This window comes from Nesoenas mayeri, assembly GCF_963082525.1.
Source record: "Nesoenas mayeri genome assembly, chromosome: 15".
NCBI lineage: Eukaryota > Metazoa > Chordata > Aves > Columbiformes > Columbidae > Nesoenas > Nesoenas mayeri.
The window spans coordinates 10,932,705-10,952,086 of NC_137559.1; the positions used below are offsets into that span (position 1 = coordinate 10,932,705).

General features: G+C 40.4%; 1 protein-coding gene across 1 annotated transcript; it reads right to left on the reverse strand.

The window, feature by feature from the left end:
• Positions 1–2,931: 2,931 nt before the first annotated feature.
• METTL22 (methyltransferase 22, Kin17 lysine) lies at positions 2,932–9,896 on the reverse strand (the record flags this gene model as incomplete). The annotated part of the gene is made up of 10 exons (XM_080353838.1): positions 9,776–9,896; positions 9,047–9,397; positions 8,625–8,665; positions 8,399–8,543; positions 7,874–7,945; positions 7,234–7,287; positions 5,925–6,005; positions 5,205–5,307; positions 4,492–4,660; positions 2,932–2,967 (listed from the first exon to the last, which is right to left on the reverse strand). Exons 1-10 carry the CDS (start codon positions 9,879–9,881, stop codon positions 2,932–2,934), a joined length of 1,158 nt encoding a protein of 385 aa, XP_080209964.1. The 5' UTR covers positions 9,882–9,896.
• Between the last annotated feature and the right edge of the window lie 9,486 nt (positions 9,897–19,382).

The following is a 19,382-nucleotide window of genomic DNA, read 5'->3' on the forward strand; positions in this document are numbered from 1 at the left end:
AGGGTTCTTTTGTCTTCTTACATTGTTTATTTTTAGCTGTGCATGTCACACTGTGGTTGCTGGGTCAGTCTGGTATAACTCTCTGGGTAACAGCACATTAATCAATAATTTATACTTTGTCCTATGAAAGCCACTGCAGAATTTTCTCTTCAGAGGGTAGAGGAAAGTGAAGAAGGGATAGGATTTGTAACTAGACACAGAAGAATCTGAACAGAAACAGCTTATTTCCAGCAGCTAGGCCAGGCCTCATTTTGGACTAGACCCCCCCCTTAATTATCTGGTGAAAACAAAAAAGGACGGGAGCTAGTGATGTATGTACAAGTTCATGAGAACAGTTGAGTCAAAGAACAGGCAATCTCCTGAGATTTATCTGCTATAAAACTTTGAGACCCAATTTAAGTCCTGATCCTTACCACACAGAAAAAGTTATGTCCACTTCTTCTTAGAATGTTTCTTGAAAATCCAGAACTGCTGGAGGCAGCCTCCCAAAGCTACCGTTAAAAAGTAGGTAATTCAAAATCACTTTTTTTTTTTTAAGCTGATCTTCACAGTAACCTTATCTCTAATACACATATCTGCAAGTCTAGGTGAGAAATGCAAAACTACTTATTCAACCTAAACTGTTACTCCAAAATACAATATTGTTAAAGCAGAAAGGCACAGGGTGTGTAACAAACTGTAAAATGTTTTGACTCAAAACGTTGTACAGCAGATGGAGATACACATGTGGTCTATGAATAGCCACCTACACATGAGAACACAGAGGTAATACATATACATAATGCATCCCATCAAGTTATTACCTTAAACAACTTTTCTTTCTACTGCAAAATAGCACACAGAAGTTCACAACAAAGCAGCTCTCCAAGTTTGACATCAACAAAGACTGAAAAGAACTAATGTGATCAGCTTGCAGTGCTCGTTAAAATGTCGCATAAAGCTCAAGTTGTTCTTTTGACCAATATCTACAGTTATGGCATCCATGTTCCTCTTAAGACAAAAGCAGGACAGGGATGCCTGCCATCTTCATCTCAAGTGTGGGCACTGAGAAAGGACAGGTGTTATTTCAGCATACACCAGCGACAAAAGTGAAAAATCAGTTTGTTTCAAACACGATGCCTCTGGGAATATCATGTGTCCATCCATGAGCACATTTCCCAACAGATCAGTGAAACTCCTCTACCAGAAACACTAGATCTCAGTCATGGAACCCCCAAAGCTGTTTTTTCCCTGCAACAGAAAGATTAACTTTGTTTCTTTAGGAGGAAATTCTACTTCAGCTTGCTCCCCAAGCAGCCAGGATGTTTGCATTTACTCAAAAGTTTTTAAACTTTTCCAGATATTACTTTAAGCCAGCTGCAGTAAGTGGCCAAATTCTACATTTAAAAGATCTACAGCATCTTTCTATCTGGATAAGTTTCTGCTGATAATTCCTCAGACTCTCAGAAGTCCTGTCTAAGTAAACATCTTCTTGAGCTGCCTGTGCTATGTCACTCCACTTCGGATTAATTCTTGCTAAATCCTTCAAAAAATTACTACTTAAATAAACTACTTAAATAGACTCAGACCCAATTGTTTTCAGTTACTCTACTGAAATTAATAACATTACAAAACAAACAAAAGAACGCTAGTTTGGGAATCTGTAGATTAAAATACAGCTTTGTATCTTTGAAGTTCAAATGAGGGGTATAAGAGAGAAGTTCTGTATTCATCTAGGCAGAGAGAGGCTAACATAATGTAATATTTACTTTGACTACACTCACAAGAAGAGGCCATCATCATCTAACAACCTTTCATGTCATTAAAGAACACAAAAATATGTCTCCGTACACATACACAGGTTATAAAATAACTGACCTAAGACAACTGAACTAAACCACACCTACAACAGACTTTTGAGAAGTCAGCCAGATGCTTCTAATGTAGCATTTGCACAGTCCCACAAGTCCCAGGGCACAACAGCTTCATCACCCAAACCTCATAATGCTAAAGAATCCAGTAGGCACAAGAATGTCTGTGACAGCGTACATACGGCAAGTGATATAAACGTCCCAGCACACACCAAATTCATAAAATGTATAGACACGTTTTTGCTTTCATTAATAACACAGGAGAGATTTGATCAATATGTTGCACTTTAATCTGAAGTCAAAGATAGTGAAGGCACCATTTGCATGGGCAAGACATTCTCGGTCACCTCCTTCTCCCCAGCCTCACACATACACATTGAGGGTAGGATCCCAAACATTTCAAGAACAGTAGCATATCCATCACTTCACATGGTATTTTCCACCCTCAACCTGGCGAGGACAGAATAGCTTAAAATTTCAGCAGGACAATATAGCTCCAGGACCTCTGTGGAGTATTTTTAGAGGCTCAAGCAAAATGCATCTCATCTTCTTTCAGCTTGGATAGTAGCCCTAAACTAGTATAATTTAGATAGGACAAACCGAAAATTAAGGACTAAGTTTCATAAACAGATTGCTTAAAGAAGAGTCCATGAAAGGCAAATAGATCTTGCCCAGAACACTCTTTCACAAATGGTCATAAACATAAATAATGTGGAACTAGGATGAGACCAAGAATATTGTCCATGTTCAGAAGATGAAAAGGAAAATGCATGACATCTGCAAATCAGCCACATGGAAAAGGTTAAAATAGCTCCTTGTCAGACTCCAAAACCTAAGCCATCAATCCCAAAGAACAAGCCGCTGTGTCCCTCCCACCGTTTGGCATCCAGCACGTACAGCAAAGACCAATATTAAACAGTTTTGTAAAAGAAACTATGTCCCAAGCACCCAAACCAAAACCTACTGAAGTAAAGCAAATCTGCACAGTGATACTTTGTGAGAACACAGTTCCACCAGGTAAATGCTTTTCTTGGGATGAAAATCCATTTTTAACAAAATCTTCTATTTTCTCATGTCGCTGTCATGTGAGCTGTTCAGCAACGATCCTCCACAGTTCCTGCAGGAGTAGAAACAAATACATACAGGTACTCTCTCAGATCAGTAGGTTGCAATTACGAAAAAGTTCAACATGCCCCCTTGAAGATAAGTTTTAAGACACACCCTATGCCACCATCTCCAGATGGTGTCCATCTGCGGATGGATACTAAATCCATCTGTGTAACCTCCTAGAACAATCACCAAGTTATCTTTGATACAGAGGAATAGAATTGACTTTTGCATTCTTGTAGCATGATTTTTTAAAATAATAAAAAAAAAAACCCGTATCATTCAAATAATTTGTTTTAAAATAATTCCATTGGACTGCGTGACCTTCTGCAGTATTGTGACTGATAATCTTACTCTTTTTCTTAACCTGTTTCAATAACACTAGTAAAAATGTAACTGAAAAAACACTCAATTTACTGAGGAATCAAGGTCTCACAAACACGTGTGTTACACAAACACACACACGCTTCTCTATCCACTGGACAATGGAGATGAAAACCAGACTTTATTTCTGTAGAATAAATCAGCATATGCTTTGTTTGCTATATAAAAGATCAGTAAGCAGAGTATCACATACTCTTCACCATGATATCTTGAATTGTGGCAATATATTTCATGATCAATAAAAAACCTAGGTGTTTTTAAAATGCATGTATTTCCAGGACCAGTAGCCTTCCACAAAAAGGTTAGGGAATGAGTTTACACATTTAGGTATAACCCAGGTTACATTTAAATACTTGCAAAACTTATTTTAAAATCTTGCATTTTTTATGCCTCAAAGTATCAGCATTAAGTAGAATAAATCAATCTCATGAAGTAACTGTGGCCCTCATAACATCACTACATGTATGTACTGCAGAAGCCCCAGTAATAGTTTGCTGACTACAGGAACATCTTTTCTTATCAAGAGATTTGCAATGCAATACAAAATTTACACGTTCCCTAAAAAGACCTGTTAGATTGCATTGTTCTAGAAGCTAGCAAGCTATGAGCCACCCTGAGTAATATTTGTAAGAACTGACAACTGAAAAACAAAAATAAAGAGAACCATAAGTGCCTGGGAGGTAATAACTACAAAAATTATATCTGACGTATTTCTGAATAACAGACATTTACAGCTAATTGACTTCTTCACAGATATTAGAGCATTATTTCCTGAACTCTGAACTGGGAAAGTAATTACTAAGACTATGAAATGAAAGCTCTTTTACGTGCAAATAAATGAGAAGAGATATTGGTCCCATTTTCTAGTCAATCACAAAAACTGTATGTTTTAAAGTAGTGGAGATTGCTTCTTAACCTTGGAGGAAACGATGCAGCCTGAGCCACCATGCCGCTGGTGACAGGAAAGGGCGTGTTGTGCCAATCCAGGGTAGATTCAGTAAGCACAAACAAGAATCATTTTAAAACAACAAAAAGCTAAATGGCAATATATGAAAAGTTCATGTTTATTCTCCTCTTCAGCAAACAGCTGAAAACTAATTTGAGATGATTAACCCAACACATTACACTTACTTTAATGAATGCCACTTACCAACTGCTCAATTCGTTCATAAACGAGAAACTGACAGAAATCAAGCTTGATGGGCTCCACAGTATATTTCATTTTTCCATCTTGGAGGTTCTCCAAATCATTTAGAGTATTTCTAAAATGACTGTAGGCTTCACATGTAACATCCATATGTCTTAAAGTGAAGTTCAGCCTGGCAAGAGAAGATTTAATTGAAAATGTCTCTCCTATACTGACATCTTAAGTAGCTACGGAACCTTCCTCAGCTAAGGGAAAATGTGTCTTCTCAATGTAACTAGCTAACTGTGATAGCCAAAAAAAGTAACTCCCCCACTATTCCTGAAGCGCAGACGTGACTTTATGTTAGCGTCAATACACAATCATTCTGGGATAAAAGTTTCCATTGATTTTTAAGGCCCCCTGCCACAACAGAAAAATTGGTTTGGCTTCCTGTATACTCTAATTCTATGCCTCTTTCTTCCATTCTGTGACCTCAGAAATAAATGGCAAATGTTGCCAGGTATTATAGAACACATCAGTTTAGTCACCTATTTATAGAGGTCATCTGCTCCAAGACAAAAGGTAGTACAACAAATGTTTGTCATGAGCATATACTGCAGCCTGCAATCACCTAATACAATGAAAATCAGAAGTCGACCTTCAATCAAATCACGTTTCTTCCAAATAAATAAAGTGTGTAAAGATTTTAGTGCTTTTAAGTTCTTGGTAATAGTTACCTTTTTTCTAATGCTATGTAAACTGTGCAAGAATTTCTCAAGTTGTGTGTGATCCTATACAGTGTTCTGAACAAGGCATCTGTCAGGTCATCATCATAGAACACTGAAAACAGAAGGATTAAGAACATAAAGTACGCATGTTTGACTGTATGATCTACTTAAGTGTTGGTTATGAAACAACAACAGGCCTTAGTTTGATTATTCTAATCAAACAAGTCACTATTTTAACTAAATGCTGAAGTATATTTTTAAGGGCAACAACTGATCCTGTAATAGAATCCATTGCTGCTATTTATGTCAGGCTTGCTTTAAAATTTCTCATCAATAGGAATCACTTTCATGTCGTAAAATACATTAGTCTAACCACCTATTTTTCATTATTTGCTCAAAGTTTATCTGATGCAAGACAAACAAAGGACACAAAACTCTCTTCTGAAAGTCAAATGCATCACTTGCTTGTGGTTATGTTCTTTGAGTAATTCATTTAGTCACAAATAATTACCACACCAAATGAAAGAAAAAGCTAGTAGTTTTCACCATCTGTTCTCCTATTGCTAATTTAGAATGTAAATACTATTGTTTAAAAAAAAATACAAACAGGAACACTTTGACAAATTAGGTCTGAGCTATTAGATTTCAAAAGCAAACTAGGTATGTTTAAAGTATTACTCATAATGCTCAAGTGTTTGATTTAAAAGCTTGCTGTTTATATTTACCTACCATCAGCTGCCATTATCACAGTACAGTGGTCATGCAAATCAGCAATCTCTTCTTCAGACCAGCTATAAGGAGCTTTAGGATCTGTAACAAAGAATATGGCTCTGCTGTACATGATTAAATGTCCCGAATGATTGATGGAAAAAAAGTAACTCCTCCTTAACTGCTGGGGTCAGCTGCTCCTCCATGGACCCACCCAGGGAAATCAAAACTGCCCTCTGTTCATCCTCTGCAGTTCCTGCAGTCCTTCGCTTTCTCTGTTATCTCCAGTCCTCCCAAGGCTGAGTTGCAAGAGTTAAGTATGTCTGTAGCTATGTAAGTAAGTTTGACTTATGTCTGTAGGTATGTAAGTAAGTTTGACTTTAGAATTTACAAAAAACTTACTATCTTGTAGCAAGACCACAGATTTAGCTAGACGAAAACAAATACTGCTTTCAGTAAAAAAACAAATGCATCTTTGTGTGAGTTTTGATTAAGCTTCCTACTTCATCATGCTTTTAAAAATTTAGACTTTGTTAAAATATAGAAACTTTATCTGAAAGTCTAAAATACATAAAGCCTTTTCATCTGGTGGTATCAAATATTTTTTTTGAGGTCCAAGAGAGGCTTTGGAATGCAAAAAGGATGTTTCCACTTGCTTGAACAGTTGTTCTATTTTTTTAGAAGCATTACGTCAAATCCAACTGATGATATAAAAATCTATAAAGTAGGCTCCAAGTGCTACAATTTTGTGCTGACCTTGTAACCGCTGAAGTTTTAGTGATCTGCTTTACTATCATTAATTGCACTTTAAATGTTACTCAGGCTAGTTGTCTTTATTTTGCAAAAAGCAGAAGAATATTTAAAATGTAACACATTCACCACTCCGCTTGGAACAAGTATTTATACATCTTCAAATCATCACCTGCCCTCCCCAACACCTTTTATAGTTTTGTGCAGCCATAGGCCACAGAATACCATCACATCAACATCTGGATTACAGCAGCTCAAATCCACGTCACTGGGCCTAGATTCCACAATCATCACATAACAGGCATATCTCATTCATATCTCTGGACTTTGAGCTCAGTAAAGGATAGCCACCACTTGGCTATCCCCAACCTGTCAGTGAACCCTTCCATACTCATTCACAGGGCAATGATCCACACACAGACAATCGTGTACTTTCAACTCTTTTTCCAGAGGCGTGTGTGCTGCAAGGCTTTATTCATAAACAATGGAATAAGCATTTCTTGATGGCTCTGAAGGGAAAAAAAACAAAACAAACCAAACCAGCAAACCCTATTTGAAAGGACCCATTATAACCACCTACCAGTGCAGAATTCATCTTTCAGCCAGTCCAGTTCTTTTACTTTAACTTCCCCTCCTGTGGGTGAAGAAAGATCACATCAGTCACAAGCAGCTTTCCAGGCAGTACTTAAGCAAAAGTAAAGAGTCCAGATCTGTACTGAGACAAGTGATGAAGATATATTAATTATGAGGATGTAAGAAACAAGTAAAGTTGAACATCAAATTGTTTACTGTACAAAACCAGTTACTCACTCGCAAGAGAACAGGATGAACTTAAGGGTCAGAAAGACAACCCATGTTCTCTTTTACATGTCCCACCTGCAAAATACCTCTCCTTTCCAGAGTTCTATCTCTGTAATTTACACTCTTTTTGTGACCCTTGGCACCTGGATATCTGTGATTCTCCCAAGTACCTCCAAGAAACTCACACAGCAACTGCATAGGAACTACAGCTGGTCTTAACTGCTGACTTTCTCCAAAGCTGACCCATTATGGACCAGAGAGAGATATCTTGCATCTTCCTTTTTAAATGAGTTACTTTAAACCAAGACAAAAATTTAATTTTACTTGTGAATATGCCAAGTAGTCAATGACTGTGCTGTTTAATCCCACAGTAGTTAATATACAAGCAATTGCACCAACAATGACTGTATAGCACTTACTTCCCGGCTCCATCAGGTGTTTGTTTAATGCAACATTTTGCTCACACATGGCCAGGAGATCTTCACCAACATCTGGAAAATAGTTATAATGATATTCAAAATAAGAATATTTTGCATGGGTGGTGCATGCAGCTGACCCCTCAGATCAATAACCGAAATTTCTCTTAAGCTGAGGAGATCAAGGGAAATTCAGAGCAGCACTATCCGCTGATGATTGTTTTCCTAGTGCCCTCCTTGCCTTTGTCTTTCCGTACTAAGCTCTGAGTCACCCTTGAAGAAAGAAGTTAGATCCCTTTACTACCTATGTTGAGCTAGGCACACCATCTTAAGTTCACAGCTTAAAAATAGTACTGCTTTTTCAATCTGCTCCAAAAGTTCTTGTTATTTTTCAATAAACAACACAACTTTACACACATTAATAAAAATAATTAGCTAAAACTGAACAGATGGGGATCAAAATCCCAGGATGAAAGCACTGCTTCATGAAGTTTCATGAAAATATTTAACCAAAAACACCTGCCTTACCTGTGCAATAAACTCTCTTGGCAACCATTCCCATGATAATGCTTGTAATTCCAGTGCCGCCTCCGAGCTCTAGCACCGAGCAACACCTGAACGTGTCCCGTTGAAACAGAATGTAATCGGCAAGAAGAAAGGCTGCACGCCACACCTGTGGATAAGGGAAGCAGTTAAAACTGAGCAAATTCTGATGCACAATCTACAGCAAGATGCTACAAAGCAGAATACATACTTGTTTACCAACATCTTCTAAGGGGGTCGCCATAGTATGTTCTGTGAAAATGAAAATAGAATAGTTATCTCCAAATGTTGTTCAAATCAGGTTCCATAGTGGCAAATTTGAATATCAAGTCATGCCTCCTTTTCAAATATAGAAGTAAACACTCTTCGTTCTATATAATAATGCTAGATAATGCCAAAACCCCCACTCTAACTAAGGAACACTGAGCCTCCCATGGTACACTACTGCTCAAATAACTTCTGGAGAAAAATGGTAAATTTTAAAAATAATTACAATGTCACAGTATTATGTTTGGTTTGTTATCTCCTTTCACTTAACAACTGCTATTACATTTCTAAAGAAAATGTAGCTTTCTTTTGTTTTCCACAAACACAGTTATTCCCTTTCTCCTTGACCATAAGCCTACTGTTTACCTATTTTAACAACATCACTGCAAGTGCCGCCTTGTTCTTCATCTTCAAAAGCATCTTCTCCCCCTTTCATCAGAATTACAGGATACACTCTATCCCTCAAAAGATCCTCTGCTTCTAAATCAGAGGCACTTCGAGGTCTTCTGACCACTTCCAAGTCTCCGTCATCATCCAGCAGAGCTTCTACTCCTTCAATATTTGTCTCTCTCTCTTTTTTTAGATTATTGCCATCCCTGTCACACAGTACATCTCCACTTCCATACGGGTGTTCCCTTTCTGTTGTAGCTTCTCTCACATCTTTCTCAGATGACGAATCTTCTGTGTTCCAAAGGAGTTTGAAATACGACAGGAATACTGTAAGAACACAGAGTGGGGAGAGAAGTTCAACAGCAGGTAAGGAGAGAGTCTATGCACAGCTTCCACTTGGTATGAATATCACATATCAAAAATCTAGAGGATTAAAAATCATACAGGTCACTTGAAATATAGTTTAATTTGCTATGAGGAAATATTTCTGTTATTAAGTTCTGTCAGTAGAAATAAATGAAGCACTTTCAGTTTACTGGCTGACTCAGCACCTACTCAGTCGCAACTTCTTCTTAAAAACTGAGTAGGAAGTGATTCTCACTGGAATAAAATGTAATAATTCATATTAACCACTCAAAGCAGGATTCAGATATTGCAAATATATGAATACGCTTAAAGTATAGCTCCAGTCTAAACATACATTACCTGGCTGTCCAACTGTGTTCAATCGCACCATGAGATGTCTTTTATTTGGACAGTGTAAGTGAACATCAGACAGTACAGTGTTGCTTCTAAATGTGGCGTTATCCATCTCCTCCTCTGGTACATCTACCACGATGTGCTGAGAGGAACATCTACGGTACCCAAACAGTCCCCCACAAAGTGCTGTCACAGTGATATGATAACTCTTCTATGAGCAGGTTACAGTTTTGCTCAGCAAGATACCCTCAAGACATCGTTTCTGAGACCTCAGTCAAGATGTGATCATACAAGTTCCACCACGCTCCAATAGGACACCCAGTTGTGCATCAGGATATTCAACCTAAAACCAAACACAAATAGTGACATCCTGACACGGTTTTAACATTGCTTCAGTGATATTTTACGCGACAAAAATCAGTTTACAATGTCCAATAGGGCTGCAATGCTTCAATGCTCTTTTACAATGCTCCAAAGAATAATCAAATATATACTTGTTAGTAGCTTACAGACAACACGTATTTTAGGAAGAGCTACTGATTAGCTTGTATCAAAAACAATCCCCCTGAAAAAAAGGTGTTATCATGAAAGCACAGACTTACAATGCTAAGTCAAGGTCTCCAAAGGAACAGAAGGCCTTGTGTGCGCAACTTGACCACTTTAAGGGATCTTGTTCTGCATAGAAATCTCTCAGAACTGGACGCAATTACTGTATGTATTATCATAGGTTAGTCCCTGAAATTTTGCAAAAGCAGTATCTGCCCCTTCTGGAGAAAATTCAGCTACTTTTATATGCCTGCACTAATTGGGCAGTTAATGCCTCCTGCCTTTGGTGCTCTTTATTTTTCCCCAGAAAAAAAAAACCAACAACAACCAACCAACACCTGAAATCATCCTCACTGCCTGATGTCCAAGGCTGAGTTGTATCTCTGCCTTAAGGCATAAAAAAATTAATAATATTTTGTGAACAGAAAAATAAGGAGGATATTTATTTTCCTATGCTCCACAAAACGGAATGTTTTGTGATGGGTATGCGAAACACTGATGAACCATGTATCTGAAAACAAAATTTATGTCTTTTAAAAACTGAAATGACAAGCTTAGATCACACTCATAGTCACCAAGTGTTATATGAATGATGTATTTAACAAAGACACCCAGCTCTCACCAGCTATGAGCACCCTAGTGCCCCTTATGTAAAAACTGTTGATGCCATTTCCTGTGTTGGCATTAACATATTGGAAGATCATGCTAATTTTTGTATTACCTGCTTGGGCTTGAACATATAGGCTTAAAATGCTCCAGGTCATACAGGCAGCCTTCACAACTGTAGTTCATAGAACCACAGGATGGTTTGAAGGGCCCTCCAAAGCTCACCCTGCCATGACAGGGACATCTTCACCAGCTCAGGTTGCTCAGAGCCCCGTCCAGCCCGGCCTGGGATGTCTCCAGGGATGGGGCATCCACCACCTCTCTGGGCAACTCTTGCAAAACCCAACCCGGCCTCCGAACGCTCCCTGTGCCAGAAATCGAGCACAACGCGCGCCCGGAGTTGACGCCAAGCCCCAAACGCGGCTTCTCCGCCGCCCGCGGAGCAGACCAGCCCGGCAGCGCTACCGGGAAGCGCCGGACACGGCTCCGCGGCCCGGGCACAGCCCCAAGCCCCGAGTCTCGGCCGCCCGGCGCAGCGCCCGCCGCCACAGCCCCTGTGCCCAGGAGCCACCGCCTCTGCCCGGCCAGCACCGGCGGTTCCCAAACGGAGTCCCCCTCCCCTTGCCCGGGGCCGGCGGCGGAACACGCGGCTCCGCGGGGCAGGGAACGGCTGCGAGCGCGAAGCACGAAGACGACGCGGCGGAGCGACCGCGCCTCCCCCACGGCCCCCACCTGCCGCCACACGCCGCCCCCCGCCGCCATTCGGGAGGCGACGGCTCCTTCCGGCGCGCAGCTGACGCGGCGCCCCCGCCCCGGCAGCGCCCGCCGGCCCCCGACGCTGCCCGCGGGTTCGGTGCGGGTGGGGCGGAGCGGAGTTTGGCGTGGGCGGATTGCGGTGCTCACCCTGGCAGGCGAGGCGGGCCGGGGGTCCCCCCAGGCCCCGGTACGCTGCCTGCGCTGGTCCCTGCCCGCCGCCGTGAGCCGGCACAACGATCGTGCCTTTATGCTGCCAATGGTGCCGTGGGGTTTCCCCCTGTGCTCGCGGAGGCCCTTCTTTATTTTAGGATTACCCAGCATTAAACCTGGGTATAAATCTGGGGAGTCAGTAAAAGGAAACCCCAGCAGCCAAGGTCATTCTTGCCAGTAAATGCCCTCGGCAGCTGCCCGGAGCTTGAGCCCACGGTTCTGGCACTCCTCGGGTTCAGCGTGACCCAACCTGCCTCAGTTCGTGTGTAATTCCACGCAAACCCTCCAAGCTTCAAAGCAAAAACTGAAAAAAACACCATGGAGGCAAGTGGGCATTTCTTGCTCAGCCCAAATAAAGTCAGGACTCTGCTACCACCGTGAGATGAGATGAAGCAATAGCAGGACCTGCTCCCTTACTTTGGGATAGAGGCTTTAGCTGCTTAATTCTGCGGAGTTATTAACTAGGTATTGTGAACCAGGTGAAATAAACAGAAGACTGAGCTAGGTGCTAAGCACGAACACCATACCAGAGGGCTCTGGGAAACTTTAATCATAGAAATTTCCGTGTGTGTGGGCACAGCGGGCCGTGCATCCAGCCCCACTGCAGCCCGCCGTGGCTCTGCAGTCCCGTCTGGGTGCAAAAGCATCCACACAGATACGCTCCGAACTCCCATTGTGTTCTAGTGAAGTTCATCCGCAGAGGCTATTGGAGTTGTTGGTATCTTTCAGCAGGAGGATCCGGTTCAAAAGCAGCATTTACATATTAATTACTTTTTGCATGCAACTGACGTCAAGTGCTACAGATGATGCTTGTATTTTTCTTGAGTAGATGCTTGTTGGGTGGAAAAATTAAAGAATTAATGCTGGTAAAAAACCTTGGAATGTAATGCATAGTCTGCATTTATTTCTAGGTATCTGTTTCTCATCATCTGCATCTTTCTGTAAAACCTAAGAATTATTAAGAGAATGAACTAATCTTTCCCTATTTTCACACTCTGAAGTGTTGAGCGGTAATGAAATGGAAAACACAGTGAGCCATTCAGATCTCCTATTGGAGTTTCTGTGGGGAATTCTATTGGATGAACATCTGACAAAAAATGCTTTGGAGATTTGTTTTCCTTTATCTGGCTCATGTGAAAGAGCAGAATATTATTTTACTTCCTGTGGTGATAAGCTGCCACATAAATTATTACTGCAGTCCCTCTGCTGGCATATTCCCCACTGCTATAAAGTGCTAACAACATGCAGACAAAGCCGATTGTATTTGTCACAAAATCTTACCCGTTTGCAACAAGAGACACTTACTGGTATGCAGACTAAGTATTACTGGAGGAGTAGCTAAAAAGCGAGGTGTTTCACTACACTACATGGGATCTTTATACACAAGGGTATATTATATAAAAAATGGAGCTGCTACCATTTCTTTTATGAAAAATGCAGTTAGGTGTTACAGGAGCCTGTGTGGCTGCAGATGTCATAATGGGGGTGATAACTTCATGACATGTTTAGGGACAATGTAGCTCTGGAGATGCGGTTTCCATATGACACACAAGAGGGCTTTGGCAGCAAATTCCTGACATCTGCCTCTTTTTTAAAGACTTTAGTATGCACCTCAGTTACATTCCTTATCTTCCTTACAGCCATATGAGCTAGGAGTTCACTCAAAGCAAGCAACCCAAGAGTATCCCATAATCATGTCACACCATGAATTAGGGGACTTAAAAGACTTCTTCCCATATGATTTTTGCCCAATCATTTCATGGCCCAAAGGACATTGCTAGGACAATTCCTTACAGTGTGCCTTCTAAAATTCCAGCACTGCTGCAGGAGGCTCAGAGGAGAAGAAAATGATACAGACATCCCTGAAAAATATGTATCACAGGGAAAATCTAATTCCTTTGGAACAGGTAAGAGAACAGAGCTGATTGTAAGAAAACAGGAATAACCAGATGAATTAATACACCACTACATATTTGGTCTTAAACTGTGCAGTAGTATACCCCTGACAACTCATTATATCTTTCCAGTATGTATTGTACTGTCTCATTATATGTCTATCAGACAGAAGCACATTTTGTAAAAACAAACAAACAACCCAAACCAAACCAAACAAACAAAAAACCCCACAAAACAAACAAACAAATAAAAACAAAACAAAAAACTAAAAAAAAAACAACCAAAAACCAACCAAAAAAAACCAAAAAACCAAACTGAAGGCTGCCAGGAAGAATAAGTGTATCAACCCTCATAATTTCAACCTACTGTACTGGGGCTGTTGAAAGGAGATATGCTGAACTAGTTTTCACTTCATCTTGTTTACTTGTATCCAAAGTATTTGAGACAAGTTCCTTGATCCATCAGGCAGGATGGAGAAATGTCAGGCCACACAGCAAATAGAAGGACTGTTGGTTTAGATGATAAAACAGTGAAGAATTTTGCTCTGCTCTCCAGGCATGTATGTATGGCACCTCAGTGCTGGTCACCAGGCTGAAAATTCCTAAATAACTGCTTGAAGTTGAAAAGTGCATGAGAGGATTAACTGAAAAATAAAAAGGGCAACTGCAGCTGTCAGCCTTTTTGTCTCCACACTTCTGAGTATCCGTTGCTCCTTCCCAGGGGATACTAAGAATCATACTGCCTCACCAGCAAGAAAACTGAATTACTGAGCACTAAAATTAGCAGCACAAAGCTAAAATCCACAGTGATTTCTTTTTTCATTAACTATTTTGTGGTTGTTTATCAGATACATTCACACTCTTCCACTACAGCATTTTTCTCCACGAGCTTATTCAGAACAATAATTTGCATGCCTTTGACATCAGCCCATCGCGACTTCCCATGCCCAACACAAGCTGATTTGCACAGAATGTTTACTGAGAGAGGCATGTATGTAATGTCTCAGGTGATTCTTAGAACAATGTCAATCAAGTGACTGTGATTGCAAACACAAAAAAAATGCTCAGTCGGGGGAAAAGCAGCAAAATTAATGTAAATGCAAAGCTCTGTTTCAATCCCAAGCAGATCAAGTGCACAAAATACAAAAGCCACGCTGATTCTTCAGCAGCAATCAGGGATCGTGAATTGTATTTAAATCAGTATCTTGAAACTAGATTACAGCGAAGAACTGCAGAAAAGTATTTTATAATTATGCACTCTATACTAAATGCTTTCTTAAAATTTTAGCAAAGACTTTAACATCAATCAGTGCTCCAGAAAGTAAGAGCAAGTGCCATCCGTCCATTCTGCTCAGCACTACTTTTCATTGTTTTTTCAAGCATGTCAGCCTAACAAGGCAGTGAATCAGCCTCAGGCATTTCTCAGCCTGAGACCTGCCATGTATGAAAAAGAGGAAGGTAAAGACTTTACCTCACATACCAGACAGCTCTACAGAGGTTAAACTGCTTGTTTTAAATGATCAATTGGGCCAATTTCATCCATTGACTGAGTCCCAAGAAGTCCATGCTAGAGATAAACAGGGCCTATTGAAGACAGAGTAATAATTAGATAATACAGCAGTTTATTGCAGGCTGTTCACATCATCATTAGGGATCATGTAATGTCAATTTAGATTCTCATTAGACCTGCTCCTCTCAGCCATCCTGCCCTCCTCACCCCCCTCTCATTGCATCCAGTGCATTTCCCTGCACACACCATGGCAGACACCCTCTTTTGAGCCTGCTGGGTTAGCCAAAAAATGCTGCTGTTCCTGTCGCTTAATACCATCTTCCTTCTTGTCTACTGGTATTAAGACTGTAAGAGTGTCCCATAATCCCCTTGAAGCAGCGTCATACACACGAGGTCACCTTCATCATCTGCCTCAGGTCGGCAGTATTTCACTTGCTCTGTAACAAATCATAACTGCAATGGAAACGGGACACTTATGTTAAACTAAGCACTTTAGCATCACCATTGACCTTGATACTATGAATTTTTTTTTGCATCACATCCACCTCATTTATTTATTCTCTGATCTGTTTTAGAGGCAGGCTGTTAATATCACCTTCGTTCACAGTTTGAGGATTCAGACCAGGGTATGCTCTAAGACTCCTAGAATTCTCATCCATAGACTGAGTGCTTGGGGCTTTATTTTCTTAAAAATACCTGGATAAATAGTGTCTGGGTAGCACCCAAGAAGGGACGTTTCTGTGTTGTGACATTATCTGTCTCTTTTTTCCCCCACCACATCTGCACCACTAGATTCTGTGGAAGAAGCAAGAGACCACAGCCTTTCAGAGACGAAACAGACGTGCTCAGCTGGGAATTACACAGGGTGGGCAAACCACAACGGAAAGACGGACCCTGCCTGGGTATGGATGGAGAACAGAGGCTGGCCGGGTGTCAGAGCTGATGGGGCGATAAGCCTGAGGACCTAGAAAAGGCTGTTGCAATGCAGGAGACCACTTCGAGACAGCATGGCAAGGCAAAGGGAGAAGGCCTGCCCTGGGAAAGTATCAGTGGAAAATAAGTCCCATATTTTAACATGTTTTCTTTATTTTGAAAGCTGCTTTGTTCCTTTTCCTTGATATGTCTTAGAGACCGAAGTTAACGCATCCTGCAAGTCAGGGTGCTGAGACACAAGAGGCAATTTTTTGAGCTCTTTTTTTCCACATGCTTCTTCAACAGTGGAAAATCTTTCTGTTCTGGGTGGATTGGTTCCTTGCTGGTTTTCCTGCACTGCCTTTGTGCTGTGCCCTCTTTTCCTTAGTCTTCCTGAACAGCATTTCTCCTTGTCAGACCTGTCACTTTCAGTGTTTGAGCTTATCAGCCTCTGTTCTACCTGCTCAGTACACTCAGATCAGCGATACGTCTTCTTCTGCTTGACACACTACATAAATACTTGCTTGACTAAGATTTAGTAACACAAACTTCCTTTTTTTACTTGGTGTTTCCTACAGCAATTTCCAGTAAATCAGATTATGCTTCTCAGTTTTATTCAGTTCTTTGTATGTAGCCATGTCAGAATTCAAACCAGTGCTCCATAAATCAACTTCCAGAGCACACAACATTCGAGAGAAGAGAAATGAGACCAGCTGTTTCTTTTTACTTTTAACACTTGCTTCTTTTTTGTTGTATGGCATCTTTCTTGTGTATCTGAGGGATGTGAGGCTAAGGCTACTTTTGGGGGGTATATTTAAATAAAATATTTGAGCTGGGATGCCCTATGGTGAAACACAATGCCATTATCACTGGGGATTGCCAGGTGCCTGACTGAGAAAAGTGACATCAGATCAACCAGCCAAAAGCTGCTAATTTCAAAGGGCAGCAAATCTGAAAATTGTAATATTGCACAATGACTTTCTGCTTTTCTTTTTTGAACCACAGAGGAAGTAATTGTGGTAACTTTTTAATATCTTAGAATGACAACAAATTTCAGAATCCAATTAGCTTTACTGGAATGCTGAATGATAAGCTGTTTTCTGTTTAATTCTTCAGTTGATGAAGAAAAGGAGAAAAAATGAGCTATTTCCCAGGAGAAGACTGTGAATGACATCAGGTGTGTTGATAGTACTTGTTTCTGTGGCAGCGATTGATTACAGTCATGGGTGCCCATTCTTCCTGAGTAAACATTGTGGGAACCCCTCCTTTCCTCAGTTTACATGTAAGTTACTTATAGTAACACAATCACCTCTTTCACAAATACAAACACAGCAGGGAAATGAAATAAAATAAACATTGGTGAAAACTGAGGAGTTTATCTTGCAATAAGAGTCTTTTTTAAAAAGAAAGGTTTGGATGAACATCGTATAAAGTATATGTGCTTCCTGAACTCGTGGGGATAGTTTACATAGTTTGAAAAGACAAACGCCAGACCTATGTATGAGAGGAACTGCTTTTTTAAATCCAGAAGTTGAGTCCAGACCGAACGTGGATGTTTTGCTGATAGCGTGTTTGTAATAGGATTAATAACATGCTGTTTCCCACTCTGGGCGCTGATACTCAGTGAACTATTTTGAATGACTGACCACAAAGTGCCAAATCACTTTCTCTGGCTTCCACTCCCTCCTCTCCAGCATTAGCACAATTAGCGTGATACTTGCACAGCAACTTTACCTCAAGGATTTCATCTGGACTTAGCTCTCAATTGTTAAGGATAACGGGGCTGAGGCCTTTGCTGCAGAAGGAGCTGTACTGCAGATGCATTTTGCCCAGTAGGAGTCCTGGGAAGGTGTGCTCAAGAGCGAAGATGCTAATTGTGCTGCATCCCACTCTGTGGACTAATAACTGACTGCAACTTTAGAAGCATTTTATGAATTATCTGATATTCTGGGCAGCAGACTGGTGTAAGCAGATCTAACCAACACCTAGTCTGTCTGTGCCAAGTGAATTTCCCATTCTTCACAAAGATAGATCTAGATTAACATTTTAAAGCTTTTATACTGAAAATCTTGGTTTAACTTTTGGAGTCCTGTGTTCTTTTTAGAGACCTCAGTAAATAGAAAATTAAATCTCTTGAGAAGCTAATCTGTACTGCTGGCTTTTCCTTTAATTATGAACCTTTTCTATATTTAATACATTAAGATGTTTTGATGAACTCTACTTTTTTAGTTTTCTAACTTTGTAGGAATTATTTTCTCCTCAGTATGAGAATGAATGCCTAAATAGATTATGCTTATGTGGAAATTAAACCTCCATGTAGAGTTGATTTATTCTTAACATAATTTTTCTGTCATCACAGTCTGGTTATAAAAGGATCAGGGACTAGCAGGCTCTAAATTCTGTTTACTGTTAAATTAATCTAGACAGATTCTACAAGGACCTCTGCATATCTTGATGGCTAAACCAACTTATTTAATAATGTTTCTAAAAATAAGCACATGCCCAGAACTTTGTGGGCCCCTACATTAGGACAGGAACTCTCCAGGACACAGATCATTGCTGGTAAGCATTTTGTATGATACCTGCTTAATGGCTTGGACACAACTGGGTTAAATGTTCCCGCAGTTTTACACCCTTTGCTTTCCCTTGGTTTTAACTGGTAGATGAGAATGGCTGATCATTGCAGTGGTGTGATGGTTTAAATGTATGAATGCCTCTGGTTCAAGATTTACGAGAAGAGAGATGATAAGACATCTGCTCAATACATGGTGTTCGTGGGGTTAAGCGAAACTTTCAAGTAACTCTGCAAATATAGTTGGAAAAAAACAGACAAGCCTATGGTCCCAGTGAAGGCTCATGTGCCCTGAAGCTCACTGTTTTTTTCTTAACTGCATCAGTGAGTCCAACAAAACATTTCACGTTGCTTCGTAAACCTTGTGTGGCTTCTGTCACCTGACCATCACAATTATTAATACAACAAGGTAACAGCTGCTTAGTTTGTAGAACTACACAGGCACTTTCATGTATCACAAATAGAACTTGGAGAGGTAAGAAAGAGATAGCAAAAGCTCAAAATAATGCTCTAGCTGCTTAACAGTGTATTCCTGAATGGAAAGACTGTTATAATCCCAGCAACATACACCTTTCAGTACTTTTGCGAAGCAACATGTGGTCTGCA